Genomic DNA, 17,078 nt, shown 5'->3' on the forward strand with positions numbered 1-17,078 from the left:
GTATGTGTTTTGTGCTTCATTACACTGTCGTATGTTGGAGCGAGCCTGGGAGAGTGAGCCCAGATGTGAAGGTTTGTGTGTATTCTGTTGGTGTTATATTGGCACAGTGTCATTGCTGTTTCTTTCACTTCATGCATATTTAATTGCTCTTGCGTGGTTGTGTCTGATTGTTCATATAAATACTCAGCTTATTTATAAAGATCTGTCTGGGTACCAGCTCACTGTGTAAGTAGAGTGAAACGTGCTAGCCTGGATGAAATATTACGAGCCCTGCAAAAATAGTGTATTATCCATTTTCAACTTTTAAGGCCAAAAATATATTCTATCTATGACTGGAGAGGAATGATGACAACAGAAACCATGAAGGTGTCTTTTGTTATTTCAATTAAAACATGTAAGACGCTTAGAGTTACGTCATAGCCATTGCTTCCTATATATATTGTAACAACAGTGACGTGACGTAAAAACTATTGCTTCATTTTCTCTTTTGGATGGGTTTTTAATGGTGCTGCTGCTGCTTACGTATGTTAGCTAGTTATTTCTGTCTGTGAGCTAAAGAGCTGCCTTCCTGTCTGTAATGCTGTTGGCTCGGCTTTGAGTGTTGTCGCTATGGCAGCAATACAGAGCTGTGATGAGACTGTGATGAGCCCTTGGACTGTGAGGTAGAATAAAGGCAACTGACAGAAAAGCACCGAAATTTGTCTGATATCTTAACTAAATGTTTTTTTACACTCATGCATAGTATTGAGAGTTTTATGTCCAGTCTCATTTGCCAGCCAGGCTTGTGTCTGATCACTAAATTAGGTAAGTGAGCTGTTACCTTAGGTGAGCAGGGGAACTTAATTTCATGCCCTGTCTACACTCCTTCACAGATGCAGATATAGTAGATCACATTATGTTATTGGAAGCCAATCTGGAAATTGTAGTCTTTCATTACTGTTGCATCAAGTATTTTGAAAGGCAGTCAAATTCATCATTTAGCACATATTGGCACCCACCTGCCAGATTATTTGTAAAGAGCGGCTGTGGGTAGAATTTCTTACGTCGACCTTGCTTAAATAGAGCCGTGTTAGTACACATGTAAGAAGCATACATGCTGAAAAAGCCTGATTTTTGTGAGGTTGAAAGCAGAAGGGGGGGGATTCCTACCTTTAGGTCAAGCGAGCGAGAGGTCACAGCAGGTATCTCTCAGCCAGAAGCTCTTCACACACTGACATCATGTTGGCTAACGCTTGTCAGGAGTGAGCTGGCTTCTTGCTTACAGTGCTGCAGACGGACAGAAAGACATCGTCATGGTTTGTAGCGCAGCTTACACACACATGCACACGCACACAGAGACATGCTTGGTTAAGCTGCATTAGCCTATGTCAGGAAACATCTTGGAAATTGGCGTCAGCATGCACACAAACAAGGATTACACAGACATGTGCTGTATGCATGTATAGACTCTTTCCATGTGTGCATGTTAGCGCTGTAGCCCATCTATGAACCTCGTAGAAAATCTCCAGAAAGAACGTAAAGTTCTGCCTTTCTATTTATTTGTATTTATTTTTATCTTTTAACTGTTATATTTAAATGTGGGCATTTATTGCGGACAGCAATTTCATTGTACATGCAAACCCGTTTCCTTACTGTGCATATGATAATAAACACTTTGAAGATTGAAGTCAGAAAGTTGGTATTGTGACAATTGTGTCTGTACATGAATCTAATGTATATGTGTGTGTTGCATTCTGTAGAGGTCTGTGGAGATTCTCTTGTGCCAGTTGTCATTATTATATCTGTCAGCATGTGTCTGCACTGTTCGGCCGTGCATTCTGCAAGTAAGGCCATTTGTTTGTGTGTGTGTTGTACTGTTGGGGGGTACAGAGGCCAGATAAGATGTACCAGTGTACTGATGCACTGTGACTGTTCCTGCCAAGCCCCTCTCCTCCTCCTCTCATGTCCTCTAGTCCCCCCCATGACTTTCCTAATTGCGCCCAGACTGACAGATTAGAGGACCAATGGTGTCTGGCTGCAGAAAAACATAGAACACTAATTTCCTCACTTGCTCTTCCCTCCTTTCTCTCTCGTTTTGGTCCCACTCCTCCCCAGTGTTGCTGCTGTGGCATCATCTTCATATGTGAGTTATTTTGAGCCTGGGAGTTGGAGTCAGCTTTTTCTTCTCTCTCTCACTCTCCTCCTCCCCTGTTTTCTCCTTTCCCCCCCTTTTTTTTGCTCTCCTTCTTTTCTCTCTCGTTTGCAGCAGGACAAGCCCAGCGTAAACACGAGTGGGAACTGTTGTCTGTGCTATTCAGTGACTCACTGTTACACCCACTCACTCACGCACACTCGGTGTGTTTGTGTGTATCTGCTTCGACGATGCACATGCATCGAGTCTTGAGTGTTTGTGTGTATGTGTCTCTTCATGCATTGTAATGTATTTGTGCACTTATGTGGTTTAAGTAGGGTTAAGGACAGCGCTGATGGAGCACAGAGGTTAACTCACTGTCCTTATATAAGGCAACACAATGACTATGGCTCATCCCCACGCTACTCCATACAGCCCTGCCCACTCGTCTAACCTTTCTACAGTCCACCTCTGTGGGAGCTGACTTTGTAAATGATGTAGTCCCACAATACATTTCTCTTGTCTGCAGCTACCTCCTTTAAATGATCTGTCTACCCCTCTACTTCTCTCCTCTTCTCTCTTTTCTTCCATCTCCTTATTTTAACTTTCACGTTATTGGGTTTATTTTTACACTGGAACACTGCACATTGATTAGCATTTCTGTAAATACGGCAGTTTCAGCACAGGTCTGAAAAGTCTGGCAAAGTATGTGGGCAGAATTTGACAATTCCTACGTTCCCATACCTATGAAGTACATCAGAATATGTAGATCAGTCTGCAAGGGCTTGTCTCAAAACAAATGACTACACGTTTTTTGCTGTTGCACAGCTGTCATTGTTGAACATTCTTATTTTGAACAATAGCAACGGAACCATACTACTATATAGCAAGTGTGTGTGCACATGATAATGAATTCTATTCTACATCTACAATGCAGTCAAGACATCAAGGTCTTAAAAGAATATGGAAATCGAAAATGTGTTGTAATACTGTTACAGCTAGTCATTTGATTATCAACTGTTGTGTAAGACAGGATGCTCAAATGCATTAAAAAAAAGATAAAGACATTGACATCCTCCAAATGCTGTCAAACAGAAAATTGACACCATACTAGGCGAAAAAAAAAAACAATAGCATGTGGGACCAAAAGACAAACAGATGGGTAAGAAGATGACAGCTTACAAACAAGTAACAAACTGGCAATGTGAAAGACATAAATTGGAAGGGATTTTGGTTCTCAAGTTTGTGTACTACAGTATGGTAATATGTATGTTGAGTTTCAGTGGCTTTTCAAAAGAGAATCAGGCCACTTTCATTATGCAAATGTCACGGTTGGAATATAATTCTTGAAGTTTGATAATCCTTATTTATTTTCACTCAGTTTTGATGGGATGCAGTTTTATGATAGCTAGTAGGGAGCAGGCGGACCCATCTGGTCCCTACTTTCCATTTGCTCCTCTTCTCAGACGCCCCCCTCTGTTTTTGTCGCTCCCTTCCCTCCTCCTCACTGCTGTCCCCATCCTCCAAATCTTATGTCTGGCCATGTGTGTGCCCTCAGCACGGCCCCTAGCCTGGCATGACATGCTGTAACCTCAAGTTTGGGAGGATTATGACAAGGGAGGAGGGTCGCCCACCTCGGGATTCACTTGTGCACTATTGGCTGGGCGAGGCAATTTGGTAGCCAGTATCCTTTCTCACTACTGGGTGAATATTTTTGGCCTCATTGCACTATTTGGCTGACACTGTTGAAAAAGCAAGGACTTGGCTTGCTTGTGTTTGTGGCGGAAGGGCTGCATTACAAGATAATGCGAGTGTGCTCTTGACGATACAGACACCCACATCTCTCAAAAATAAAGTACACCCCACCTGAAATCCCATTTAAACAGAATTTGTTCTGATACAGGACACATAAATGGGGGCATTGTGTGCAGGATGAATACAACATATTTAGTTTAATCTAGTGTAAGCTGTGCAATTTTGCTCTGTGCTTTGAGTAGTTAAATATATTCAGTTAAATATATATATAGCAGGCAGTACTGCAGTTAGTCTAACATTGCATCACTGTATCTGTCTGCAGGGCCAGTCTGACTGTCTGTCTGGTCCAAAAATTAGAAACGGTTCACATGCTTGGGTCACGTTTTCCGCCCGACATCCTTATTAATGAGCGCATAAGCAGAACACTGTCTGCAACCAGGCACAGCTGTGCCAGTAGATTTACCTGCACCAGCCTGGTAGCACACAGCCACTCATAAACTGAGTGGCTGTGTGCTACAGGTAATTTCATTCTGAAATCCAGGTTCCCTTGAGTCTATTGTGGGATCAGTTCAAGTCAGTTTAGTAATGATTTAGTTGTTTTCTGGTTTATGGGCAATAATGCTGTGAATGTAATATTATTAGGTTAGACAAATTAGATTTTGAATTGTATGTAGTACCATAAAAAGTCAGATCCTTTATGTTCTTGCTTCAGGAAGTGTATGCCTTCTGTCTGTCGTATTTCTTTCTCTCTGGTATTGTCTGACTTTCTCCCCCCCAGCCCGCTGCAGCCCTTTTAATGTTTATGCCTGAACGATTGCGTCATGCTGTTGGGCATACAATAGTAAATGTTGAGTGTTCGTTTAAGACTACCAGCTCACTGCTTAATCAAAAAACAAAGTCCACTTTGTCTTGGCCACACGCTCGCTGCTGTGCATTTTCTCTCAAAATATAGGTTACACACAAACTGACACACTCTTCACAAACAGTTAATTACAAAACTAAGGCCCAATACTGTACACTCCCCAAAACACAAAGGCTCACATCAGAAAGCACGACGCACTCCTGAGTCATGATTTCACCCTTGAAGTTCCAGAAGCTCGCACACGCTTCCAGCAGTAGCATCCACACATTTGCAGCCCAGCCCCTGCAGCCCTGCGACACTGTACAATCCAGCAAGCATCATGCCTCTGCAATAGTCAAAGATGATTCCTGAGCTTCAGCCGGTAATTTGGGATGAAGGGAATTTACCCCAAATAGAACAGAACTCCCCCTGAGGGTAGTGAGAGCAAACTGTTGTTATTGGGTCATGGTTGAGACATAACAGTGACTCTCTCCTCATTCTGTAACCTTCCTTCTGCTGAATAATAGCATTTTAAGGGTGGTGTGCACAGAGTTGGTCTTGTCTGAGTAATTTAACAATGCTAATGTTGTCAGTTTTTCTGTCTGGGGACTGAAGTTGAAATAGTCTCCATGGTCTAATAATTACTTTTCACAGTCTGCTTTTTCACAAGCTCATCAGTGTGGAACAGCCTTGTGTATGTTTTGCTTGATTGGCAAACTATTTGAATTGTACTTAACTTTCAGGAAATGCTTAATGCCCCCTTGTAAAGCACTGCAACTGACTCCTTCTGTGGAGGACCAGGCCCATTGTGAAATATTGAGCAGTTGTTGCAATTAATCGGCATCACTGATTCCTACGACTGCCTATGTTTTTAGTTGTAACATTTCTTCTCATTGTCTCATTTTCTTGTTTTCTGACTCTTTCACCTTGCCGTGTTTTACTCAGTCTCGCTCCATTCCCCACAGACCCGCTAAAAGATGGAGGAGTACTACCTTTTGTCCTCGTTGTCTGCTCCTCCACTCCTTGTGCCTAATTGGCATAGAGTGCTGACATTTACACTCTCCGCCCTCAGTGACATGGCTCTCTTTCCACTGTGAAACAGCTTATTAGTTAGAAATGATTTTTCCTTTTTTTTTTTTTTTGTCTTTCCTTCTCCTCTTAGGTTCATTCTTTACTTTTCCCTGCTGGAGTTATCCTGTGGTTTTGACCTGTCTCTTATCAGAATCCTAATAGCCTCCAAAATGGAGTACTACTATGAATGGGCCGTGTGAAACGGCCCATCAGAATGCGAATACACCATTATTCGATCTCAGGGAATTGTCTTAATGTATAACATTAAGAAAATACGCTCCAAAAGAAGGATTTCACCCAAGCGATGCTGGCTTGGTAAGTTATCCTCATCCCCAGCAGTGGACAGCTAAGTCCAAAGCTCGGGTACAAAATGGAGGATTCCTAACTGGCAGTGCTCCTAAAAGGCCCCATCATCCCACTGCAACAGACATGGTAGGAATAAAAGACCCTGACAATAAGCCCCGTCTGACACAAAATGGAGGACATTGGCTCTCGGCTGAGTGGTGGGGGATTTCCACCGGCCATGTGTGAGATTAACTCACCTCCGAGGTTCCATGCTGGGCTGACTCTGCTAGCAAAAGTGGAAAGAGATGGCAGTGAGGGAGTAAGAAAGGAAAGATAGGAAGCTATTAAATCAAAGGTTGTTACATTCATGCCAAGGTTAAAGGAACTCTACCGGCTGGTAGATTTGGCAGTTTCCAGAGTTCCTTTACCAGGGCCAATCCAACAGGCATCCTGCACAGTCATGTTCCAACTTCTAAAAATATTAACAGTATTTTGGATGGAAAAATTATTGATGCTGAAACATTGTGTGGTGTATGATTTTTCTGTTAGACAGCAGTGGTGTTTGCCTCCATAAGATTTATCTTGGAGATCTCAATGGAGCCATGAGCACATGCTTGAACATGCACACACATACTCAACACACCCTTTGCTCCCCATGTGTTCTCTCCACATCCATCTGCCCAGCTGTATGCCACACCTGGCAGCTACTACCAACTGGAGAGACATTAAAAATGAATGAAAACCATTGAAGAGAAGAGGAAATGAGGAATTAATCCGTTCCCGTGTGTTGGTTTGAATGAATGTTACTTCTGTTTGTATGACAGATAATGATGGCGCTCATAGACGAGTGTGGGAGGGGCAAGGGTGGCAAGCACACTGGAATTGTCATTCATAGCCTTATTCCTCCTGTTAGTGCCTGTCGTTTATTTTCCCACTGCGTCATTGTCATTTGCTGTATTATTTTTTTTTATTCCGCCCCTACAAAAACGGCACCTGTCACTGTGTGTGTGTGTGTGTGTGTGTGTGTGTGTGTGTGTGTGTGTGTGTGTGTCCTCACACCAGGAGCAACACAAAGCCTCAGCCTCCTTTGAAAATGCAAATAGGTTCTATTTGTGGCCTGCTCCTGTCAGAGAGTGGGTGAGCGTATTGAGGGAAGTTTTTGTGTGCAACTATGTGAGTGTATGTGTGACTACATCTGTGTATGCATATAGTGTCAACTTGCCTTTGTGCATCTATTTTACACAGTGTCGTAGCCTTGGCTCTTTGCACGCATGTCCTTGGGAACCATGTACTTTGATTTTTTCTTTTGGTGCTGTGTGTCAGTATTGACAGCAATAGAGATATCTGTGTTTGAGGAAGGTGTGTGTACGACCCTGCATGCGTGAAATGCTGCTGTTCACACTAAAATATTTCACAGTGAGTTCAGAGTCCAGATCTTCCCTGTCGCAGGACTGAAGTAGAGGGGAAAGAGGGAACAAACAAGCTGACTGTGTGTGAATCTGTGTTTGCCTGTATGCATGAGGTGGGGGGTTGGTGTGCGTTTCTCACAGGTCTGCATCTGCAGCAGATATGTTAAGCCACGGAGCTTTGAAAGTGCAATGTGAATAACTTTCTCCCCCCCCCTCTGTTCTCTTTCCATCTCGTCTTCCCCCTCTCCACATCCTCTCCCTCACCCTTCTCCCTCCATCCTCCCTCCATCTCTATTCAGGAGAAGAACAAGGACAAAGACAAACGTTTCCGTCCACTCTATGACATCCCCTACATGTTCGAGGCCCGTGAGTTCCTGAGGAAGAAGCTCATTGGTAAAAAGGTAAGAACCAGTGACAACTTGATTCTGTCTGATCAGCTTTTAATGAATTAAACAATAACTCCATTCCCCCAGTGGCCGTGCATTCGCTCCAACACCCTTTCCTCCCTCAGCAGTAGCCAAACACACATTTCCAAAGCCTTAAGCTAGCTATCTATTTCTCTCCCCCTCTCAGTTGAATACAAAGTACTCCAAGTAGATGCCCTGGGGCTTGGTATTGGCCCGGGCGCACCCTTTAAACAAGCTGTGTTGATTTCCCCCTCTTGTGTCTATTGATCTACTGGGTCTGTACACCTTGGGGGCTGCTATGATTTACACACATCTGACCCAGCAGAACCCAGCACTTAGCAAAGGAGCACTGAAGACACACGCCACCACTTGAACATCCATCTTTTTAGTGCTAAATAGGTAAACTATTATCATTATTATTACTATTACTAAACAGAGTAAACTTTTCCTTGCATATTGGATAAAGTTTTCAGTGTGCACTGTGGATTGTTTTTCCACCAGTGTCCCCTCAGTAAATCAGTAAAATGATGCCCTCATTGATATTGTCTGTACAATAGCAATTTTACTATTCCCAGTGGCAGTAATGGTGCGGGGAGAGAAAGCGACTGTTGCTCACAGGCACACCCAGGGCTATTGTCCACTGCCTGAGCTGAATGATGGTTTATGTTTTCCAAATAGCTAACACTTGATAGATGTAGAGGGGCCACGTTCTAATGGGAAACATGCTGAAAAAGATTGGAATCTTTCTTGCTAAAATCTACATGGAAATGGAGTTGATGGGGGTAAAATGATGGAAAACTGCCAAAATGGCACATTGATGCACAACGATGCCAACAAAAATTGCTTCCCTTGTCTGAAGTTATCACATAAACTCAATGCTGTTTTGCATCTAACTTCAAAGCATGAGATTGTGGGGTTTGGATCCCCACAAATCAATTCTCAGTGTGCTCTTTAAGATCTCTGGGAGTGTTCTTGTTCTCACACACTTTCATAAGTGTACACAATTAAAGATACATTTGCAGTACAGTCTGATAAACATAAAAAACACGCACTGACTCAAAGCCAAAAGCCAAGGGAGTTCCTTTTGGCATTCACTACAGGAGTGAGATTCATATCCCTGTCCCAGTCTCTCATCACAGTCATTTTAATCATCCTCATTAATGTTTTTTTAATGACAGAAAATTCAGCCTTAAGCTGGCTTTAGACGAGTGAAGCAAGAATAATGATTCTGCTGTTAAGTCGTGGTGTTTGTGTTTTGGGATAATGATTGTGTGTGATGGGAATGAGTTAACTATAGCTTTGGTGTGAATGGTGTAAATACTGTACAAAATATGCCATTAGCATGATGATAAAATGCGTGTGTAGCTGAGGTTTGTAACGCTAAGCCCCATATCAGGCCATATAATGAATGTAAAGTACCAGTATTGGCTTGATTGAAGAATGGCTTAAAACACGGTAAACACTTAACTGACTTAAAGTGGATTGTCAGTGTGTGTTTGTGTGTGTTTACATGCATCTAGATGAAGTCATTATACGTGTATTGGAATCAGAAACATACATGTATACACACACGCAAATCCACATCTGTCTATTGTGGCCATTACCTGTTTACTCAGCACCAGTGGAATGAAACCCAAAGACGGCAACAATTTAAATGGAAAAAAATAATAAATAATCCATAATAGTCATGAATAATTTATATGTACTTTACGCAGTGTTGGAAATTGATTTTTGACTCTCCAGCTAAAGAGGCCAGTTAGGTGAAAAAAATCCCGTGGCCAGGCATCTCTTTTTACTGGCCAAGATAATAAATTTCCTTTTTGTGTCACACATACAAACCTGCAACAAGCTCAGCTGCTGGTAAAAAAAACTGGCTTAACATGTAGGCCTATAGGCTAACTCCAACTTTGTGCCGTTTCGCTCAACTCGTCGTTAATCATGTGTCAGGATTCATGTAGCACAGATGTCCATCCTCCTGTCTGTCCACAGCGTTTGGTTTTACCTCCTTTCCTCCAGACGTTAGTCACCACTCTGTGTGTGCAAGAAGACACGCAGTCAAACTCTCTTTTAGTCGGGTCGTGGCCAGGCTCCTGTGGCGCATCGTCGAAACATTGGATGGTATAAAACACGATCTTATAGGTGCATTAGATGCTTTCAAAATCATGGCAAACACAGGGCTCCTGCTGCCTTGATGACAGAGAATCCCGTGAAGAGTTTTCCTCAAATAAATCATATTGTTTTCTGTTGTTTGGAGTAACTGATGTCCCACATGGTAAATAGTGCTGAGAAACTAGAGGTGCTCAAGACGGTCAGTTTTGTGGCATTGTTTAGACGAGCATAAAAACACGCATGGTAGTGTGTGTCAAACTCCGACACAGACAGTGAGGACGGAAGCAGCTCACCCGTAAATGACACCAAAACACGGTAGAGACTGTACATAGTTTTTATTACATGGCCATTTTTAGTAGTTTTCTGAGATTTATTCACCAAACAGAAAGTCTACCCACATTTTGGTGTTTGGCAGGTATTGGTCCAGACCCTGACTGTATGTGTGTGTATATATATATATGTATACATTAATTATATGCCACTCCATTCCCCTACACATGATCAGTATTGAAATTCTCTCAAGTGTGTGTGTGTGAAGTTCTCCCAAGTGTGTGCTCATAGTCCCTTAGAAGTGAGTTAGGTTTAAGTGGAGAGCTCTTTACCATTTGCCAGCAGTACAGCCTCCTCCCTCCTCAGTCTGCAAAATCAATAACTGAAAAGCTCTGGAACGTTGCCTTACTCACATTCCTTCATTATTGCTAAGACACAAGGGAAATGTGCTGAATTAAACCATATGTCACTTTAAAAAAGAAAAGAAAAAAAAAACCCCAGCCGCCTTAAAACTGCAATCTTTTGAAGGTACAAGCATCATCAGCCAACAACAAGAAAGAATTGGTTTGGCTGAAATGATCACAGGCTTTCTGCCGGTGAATGCTTAGTCGTGAGCATAATACTTAACCCTCAAGGCTTTAATGTTAATCTGTGCTACCTTGGCCTACTTGAGTTGTCAAGTTAGATGCAGGTAGGTGCACAAGTGTACAGATGCATGTTGCACTCCAACAAGGAGAGGAGTTTAGTCGACCCACTTACTGTCATCCTGTCTCTGAACACTAAGCTCTATAGAGACAGATTTGGGGCAGTAAGCATTAGTAGAAGACTCTAAGACCACTGCTTTCCCTGAAATTCTGCTCCAGAGAGCTTGGCTTTTATCTTTTTTCTTTTCTTTTCCCTCCTCAATGCAAACCGAGACAAAGATTTTACCTCAACAGGGGGGTAATTGGGCCTTGACCTGGTGGATTTAAAAGGGAATACTCTGTCTGGTCTGGGTCTTCTGTGAAAAGTAGAAGGGCAAGAGAATTTGAATCACCTACAGTGGTGTGCCTGCAGATCTATTGGTAGATCACAAAAGGTGTATCTCTGCATCATCTAGCCCAACTGGACTTGACCAAAACTAATCATCCCATTCAGTCACAAGGTTGAATCATCAGACTGACCTACAGGTATTCCCCTTGACGACATTCCGTTTCAAAGCTCAGAGACTGTCTAAGTCGGCAATACATTGTATGAATTGGGAAACAAGCAGATTTTTTTCCCCCTGACTAAACCTTCTAGGACGTGACTAAGCATTAACTATGACTCTCAGTGTGCTGAGCAAAAGCTCAAAGCCCTAATGCTACCGCTCCGCTTTAGGAGAATAAAGCTACATTAAATGCTTTTTTTATATTAAACCCCCTATTCCTCATCTCTATAAGGAGAGCATGGTGCTTTTGATCTTTTATAAAGCATATCTAATATCCATATTCAAAGGGACTGCCCTTTTTTTCTTCTTTTGGCCGAGCAGCGTCTATATTTGATGGGTCTCAGAGGCAGAAAAGAATTGGAATACCTGGTCTGGTCTGTGAAAGGACTTCACAGCTACAGGTGGCGATGAAAACTTGTCTTGTTCACATCAAATCCAACAACGTCAAACATGTATTTCATATTGACATGATTTTTAAAAAAATTAATTTAACTTTTTTTTTGCCAACCAAGAGCTAAGTAAGGCACGATAACTTAAAGTTACTCATCACTTAGGGTGTTTTTAAAGTGATAAATATAGCATGTGTGCCTGGTTTGACAGAAGTTAGCATTTAGAGGACCTGTGTCTCAATGAATAGCTCATTTTACCTCATGTCAAAAAAACCTCTCCCAAACATCCGTTTAAGGTTGGCTAAATGTGCACCGAGGCATTTTCCTTTTTCTCCTTTCTCTGTGTCACTCTACGTCTGTCTGTCTGCCTCCCGCTCTCTCACATATACAGTATATCCCCACCCCCATTGAAATGGCAGAGCTTGCATGGTGACATAATCCCAAAAAGCTCGATTTGGCTAACTTTATAAGTAGTGCTTCTTGTGCGCCTGGGTCTCAGCCTCAGCAGAAAAAAAGTCCAGTGGAAATGTTGCATTAAGCCACTTATCAGGGTTGAGCACATTTGGATAATCCTGCGTGCTCAAAGTGGCTCCTGTTATGCAGCTGCTTGTGTAGTACTGTTAGCGCCAGAGTTTTCCCCTCTTATTTGTGTGCATGTGAGTGCGTGCATGCACTGAGAATGCTGTATGTGCAATGTGGTATGTATTTGTGAGAGTGAGACTTGATTAGCTTGGGGTATGTGTGTGTTCAAGCAGATGCAAAGCATCACCAGGTCCCACGGTTGAAAATCCAGATGGGGCTTCCTCCTCTTCTTCCTTCACTTCCCCCGTTCTCCTCTCCACGTTGTGCGGTCCCAGCCGAGGGTTTTCCCCCTCCAGCACAGCTCACTTCATTAATTGATGGCCAGCTGCGATTACGGCCTGCAAAAAACAACGACTTGGGCGTCTCTTTTACACACACACACTCACTCACACCCTCTTTCTTTTCATATCATACCTTTTTTTTATCTTGCTCTCCCTCTTGCACATGCTTTCTTAACCGCCACCCAGCTCGAATCTCCTGTGATTGGCTAATATGCATTGTGCAGCGTGAGGCTGCTTCAACACCTGTGTGTATGCCAGCATGTGTAATTTCAGTTTTCACCAGTTCAGTATAGCCCTCTTTAGCTGCTCCAACGCATCCTATGCATTTCTGTGCTTTTTAAAAGACTCTGCACCAATATATGATTATTTTTCTGTTTATTTGTTGATGGAGATTTAGAATATTGCAAAAAAGAAGCTGAGGTAGAAGAAAAGCTGCTGCTAACAGTTGCTTATTTCAAACCTAAGACCCCCCCCACACTTTATCAGAGCAAGCCTTCTCTTACTGTGTTCCTGTCTAGAAAACCACTCGTGCTGAGCCCATGCTGGGCTGTCATTACTGTTGCTCACGACGCTGCGCGACACCGGTATCCTCACTATATGATACTTCAGCACAAGTTATCTGTGAGCGTCTTGTCAGTAAGCACCACCTTAAATGAAACTCATTTTTGCAAGGAGGGGGGCTTGTCTTGCTTTAGTAAAAACATCTGTTTGATATCACTTTACAACTTTCTGGTATTCTTCAAACACACACAAGCTCCGATCACACGTAGAAACGTGTCACAAACATGATTTATTTAGCAGAGTAATCCAAATCTCCCAACGCTGCTTGTCACCTCAGCAGAGCAAAAACATTTTGTCTCACACTTCTCCTGCTGTCCTTTTCCTTATCTCTCCCCCACCTTCTAATCCCTCCACTGCGTCTCCCCCTGCGTCTCCCTCTCCTCTGGGGGGGTTCTTACAGATAGCATTGCGTTATCAGGGGATCAGTGAGATGGCCCATGGAGAATGGGCCTGGAACTTCTCTAATCTAACATCACTTGGTCAAGTTTATAATCTGTCATCACCTTGCTTAATGGAGAACTACTGGTGCTCAGATTTCACAGCTTATGGCATCCAGCATTATGTTTTCTTTGTGTGTTTCAGCCGCCTCCTCAAATCGTTTTCCTGTTTAATGTGTTCTCACCTTGTCCTCTATCCAACTTGAATTCTTCCTGTTTTTCATTACTTTGAAAAATAGGGGACAAAGAATTACCCAGGTCTAGCAATACATAGCCATTAAACGCAAATGTTATGAAGAACAACGCATTAGGCATTGGAATGGCTTCACTTCTCAATTAGGCCCTAGTCATGAAACTCTGTTTGGGCCATGAGGAAACGAAGAACTTTGATGTGGGATGTGGGAGTGAGGATAAATCATTTCTTCAAGACGATACAAATTGCTTATTTGCATGGTTACAAAAACTGATGAAATTGGGGATGTTTTAAAACTGAGGATATTGCACAATATCCTACGGCTGAGAGGATCACAAACCACTTCTATTGCTGGTAATATAACTAGTCAGGATATGGACACCAGAGGATGTTTACTTTTTAACTGATGATGCATACGGGATGAAAATGTTTTCTCTTAAAGGACAGATAAAATGTGTTGCGTGGGCGTTGTTGTGCAGATGCTACTGCTGACCAACTACTCCTAGTATAATTTCCTTTTAATTTTAGATTTAGATTTTCTCTTTCCCACCTCTATTTTCTTCTTTCAGATGATCCCCAGCACATAACGCCTTATTTGTATTAATTGTTAGTTACATTTGTTACTCACCAACACCTGCAGTTTTAGATTAATTCTCTGTATTTAACGGTATAACCAACCGCGGCCTCCAAAAAACCATAATCCCTCCCCTGGTATTCTTTTATTTTCTGTGTGCTTTTGAAATGCAGACAGTACTTCCTGCTGAACGTAACACTACAACACATCCATGCTGCTTTGACAGGAGCTCCTCTTCTTCACATCACTGCATCCTCATCCCGTCTATCTAATGACAAGCTGACATTGTTCCATGTCCTGGTTGGCGTCTCTTTTATGTCCCTCTAATAGGCCTGTCTGCATTGTCTCTATTTGACTTGTGTCTATGTTATGACTCTGTGATGCAGAGCCAGATTCCCACATTTTCTCCTCCTCCCATCACACTTGTCTGACATGGTTGACGGATAGTTCTTAAACCACCGATTGTGTGTACCGGTAGGGCTGCATCCCTGCTGTTGGCGCTGTCTGCCTGTGTCTGGCCCACCAAGCAGGCTTTCCCCGCCACATGCCCGTGGATATGTGCGCACACACAGCTGAGTGACAAAATTGTATCTTCAGGGTGGGTGGATTGGAGTCAGTCCCTAGGGAGCTCTTTTGAGAACACACAGTCTAGGGTCATTTGGGTTCCATCACTGTTCCCTCTCTATGTGTGTGTGTGTTTGTCCCAAACACCCACAGTGTGTGTTAATACTGCTCCTCTGGGGAGATCTACAGTGCCGCCTGATGTGATTCACACTGACTGGGGGTGACCTTGAGAACTGGGACACACAAACACACACACTTATCAGAACACTCCCTACACTAATTATTACTGTAACTGGTGTTGCTTTCAGTTTGTCTCAGTATTCTTGATATGCATTTTCTTTTTTTTTTTACCTCTTCTCCTGCTTACTTGCCCCTTTAGGTCAATGTGACAGTTGACTACATCAGAGCAGCTACTGGTCCAGGAGAAGGCACCCCTGCCTTCGCAGAACGCACCTGTGCTACAGTCACAATTGGCGGCATGTAAGTAATGGCCCGCATTATGTCATCCGAAATGCTCTACTTTCCTTTTAGTCTATTCTGTCCTATTCAGTCTTATTCTCCTGTTAATGATATTTCAGTTAACAGGAGCTTTCTGCATCATTAAAACATTCCTTTTATTCCTGTATTTGCAGTAGGCGTTACTTTAAGCTTCCAGTAGGACTTTGTTACAAATAAGCAGCCCTTAGTGATGTCTCACACAGACAAATGACATGCTGACAAATTACACACCAACACATTAATTTTATTACATTATCTGTCTCCCTGTGTAAAACTTTAGAAATGAACCTCATCTGATGTAAGATGACACAGAAGAATCATTTGTAAATGCTTAGAACTTGTAATCTCACCATGAATCACAAAGTAACCTGAAAGTGCTTCTTTGTATTTTAATTTTCATGAGAAGGGTCGCCTCAGTGCAAGCAATTACTTTCTATCTACAAACACTGCTTTGAAGAAATCTGGTTATCTGTTTGAAACATGTTTTTTTTATAAAGCAGCTCAGATATAAACATTAAACTACTCAGAGGTTCAAATTTAATCAAAACTGGATAGAGGAGCTTTAATGCCACATGACTTGAAATTAAGTTTGTTCACACTGAACGTAAACAGTTGAAAGCCACACTTATCTCCTGGTGTTCTCCGTCTGTATAACTCTCTGTGGCACACATGGAAACATGGATCCCTCTTCGTCATCAAACCAACAGTCTCATATGTAATGTTACATGCATACACACAGGTCAGGACCCGACCCCATGACCAGCCAATTACAACCCAGCGTTGGTCAACTGCACCAGCCGCTCTGCTCCACAGATAACAGTTGGCATGGCCTCTCATGAATGCGGAGGTCAGGTGGCGAGGCGGTCAGTGGGGGGGGAAGGTTCACCTTGTGTGACCTTGTCTTATGGCGTGATGTATTATTCACAGTTTCCCTGCTTGTGGTGAAAGGGAAGAAGCAGGCTCTGCTGGAGCCTTTGTAGGAGGCAGTTTAAGTCATGAAGCCATGCTACTCGTAAAGCTGTATTGGGGTGATTAGGTCAAGAAGACAGGAAGTCTCCCTTAGATTATATCCAACACCAAATGTGTCAAAATTTAGATCAATTTATGCATATAAAAAAGAAAAAACTTTAAAAAGAATATATATATTTTGCAAGGCTATACCAAATAGTTTGAACTTCCTTCACATCTTTGACATGCAAACTTTAAAGTCAACTTTTTTTTTCAATATTCTCATGTTCGTGCTTATAGCTCCTGGAATAGCCTCTTACAGTTCCTGTGAAGATTAGAAAACACAGAATGCCCACAAATAATTTTCACTTAGTTTGATAAAGTTTCTCTATATGAGATATCAGCGTCTCAGACCAAAATAAATGTGTTGTTTTTTTCTCTCTCTGATTATCATCCAAAGTAAGCCGATGTTAGCTCCTCTGTTTGTTCTGAAGTTGACTGCAGAAAATCTGTGCTATATATAAAAGTCTAGGGTAAAACAAAGTCTCATCATATTCATAAGATAGCCCACTGAATGCTACTAGGATGTTAGACTTTTCTCTGCT

The 17,078-nt window shown here is 42.4% G+C and overlaps 1 protein-coding gene across 1 annotated transcript in view; it reads left to right on the forward strand.

Moving 5' to 3' along the window:
• Positions 1 to 17,078, forward strand: part of snd1 (staphylococcal nuclease and tudor domain containing 1) — a 166,347-nt gene that overhangs the window by 19,705 nt on the left and 129,564 nt on the right. Inside the window, exons 11-12 of the mRNA XM_070853545.1 lie at positions 7,771 to 7,872; positions 15,407 to 15,507. Of these exons, the coding sequence (XP_070709646.1) occupies positions 7,771 to 7,872; positions 15,407 to 15,507 (203 nt within the window). The remainder of the gene's footprint in view (positions 1 to 7,770; positions 7,873 to 15,406; positions 15,508 to 17,078) is intronic.

The sequence above is a fragment of the Pempheris klunzingeri genome, chromosome 22 (genome assembly GCF_042242105.1).
Source record: "Pempheris klunzingeri isolate RE-2024b chromosome 22, fPemKlu1.hap1, whole genome shotgun sequence".
Lineage (NCBI taxonomy): Eukaryota > Metazoa > Chordata > Actinopteri > Acropomatiformes > Pempheridae > Pempheris > Pempheris klunzingeri.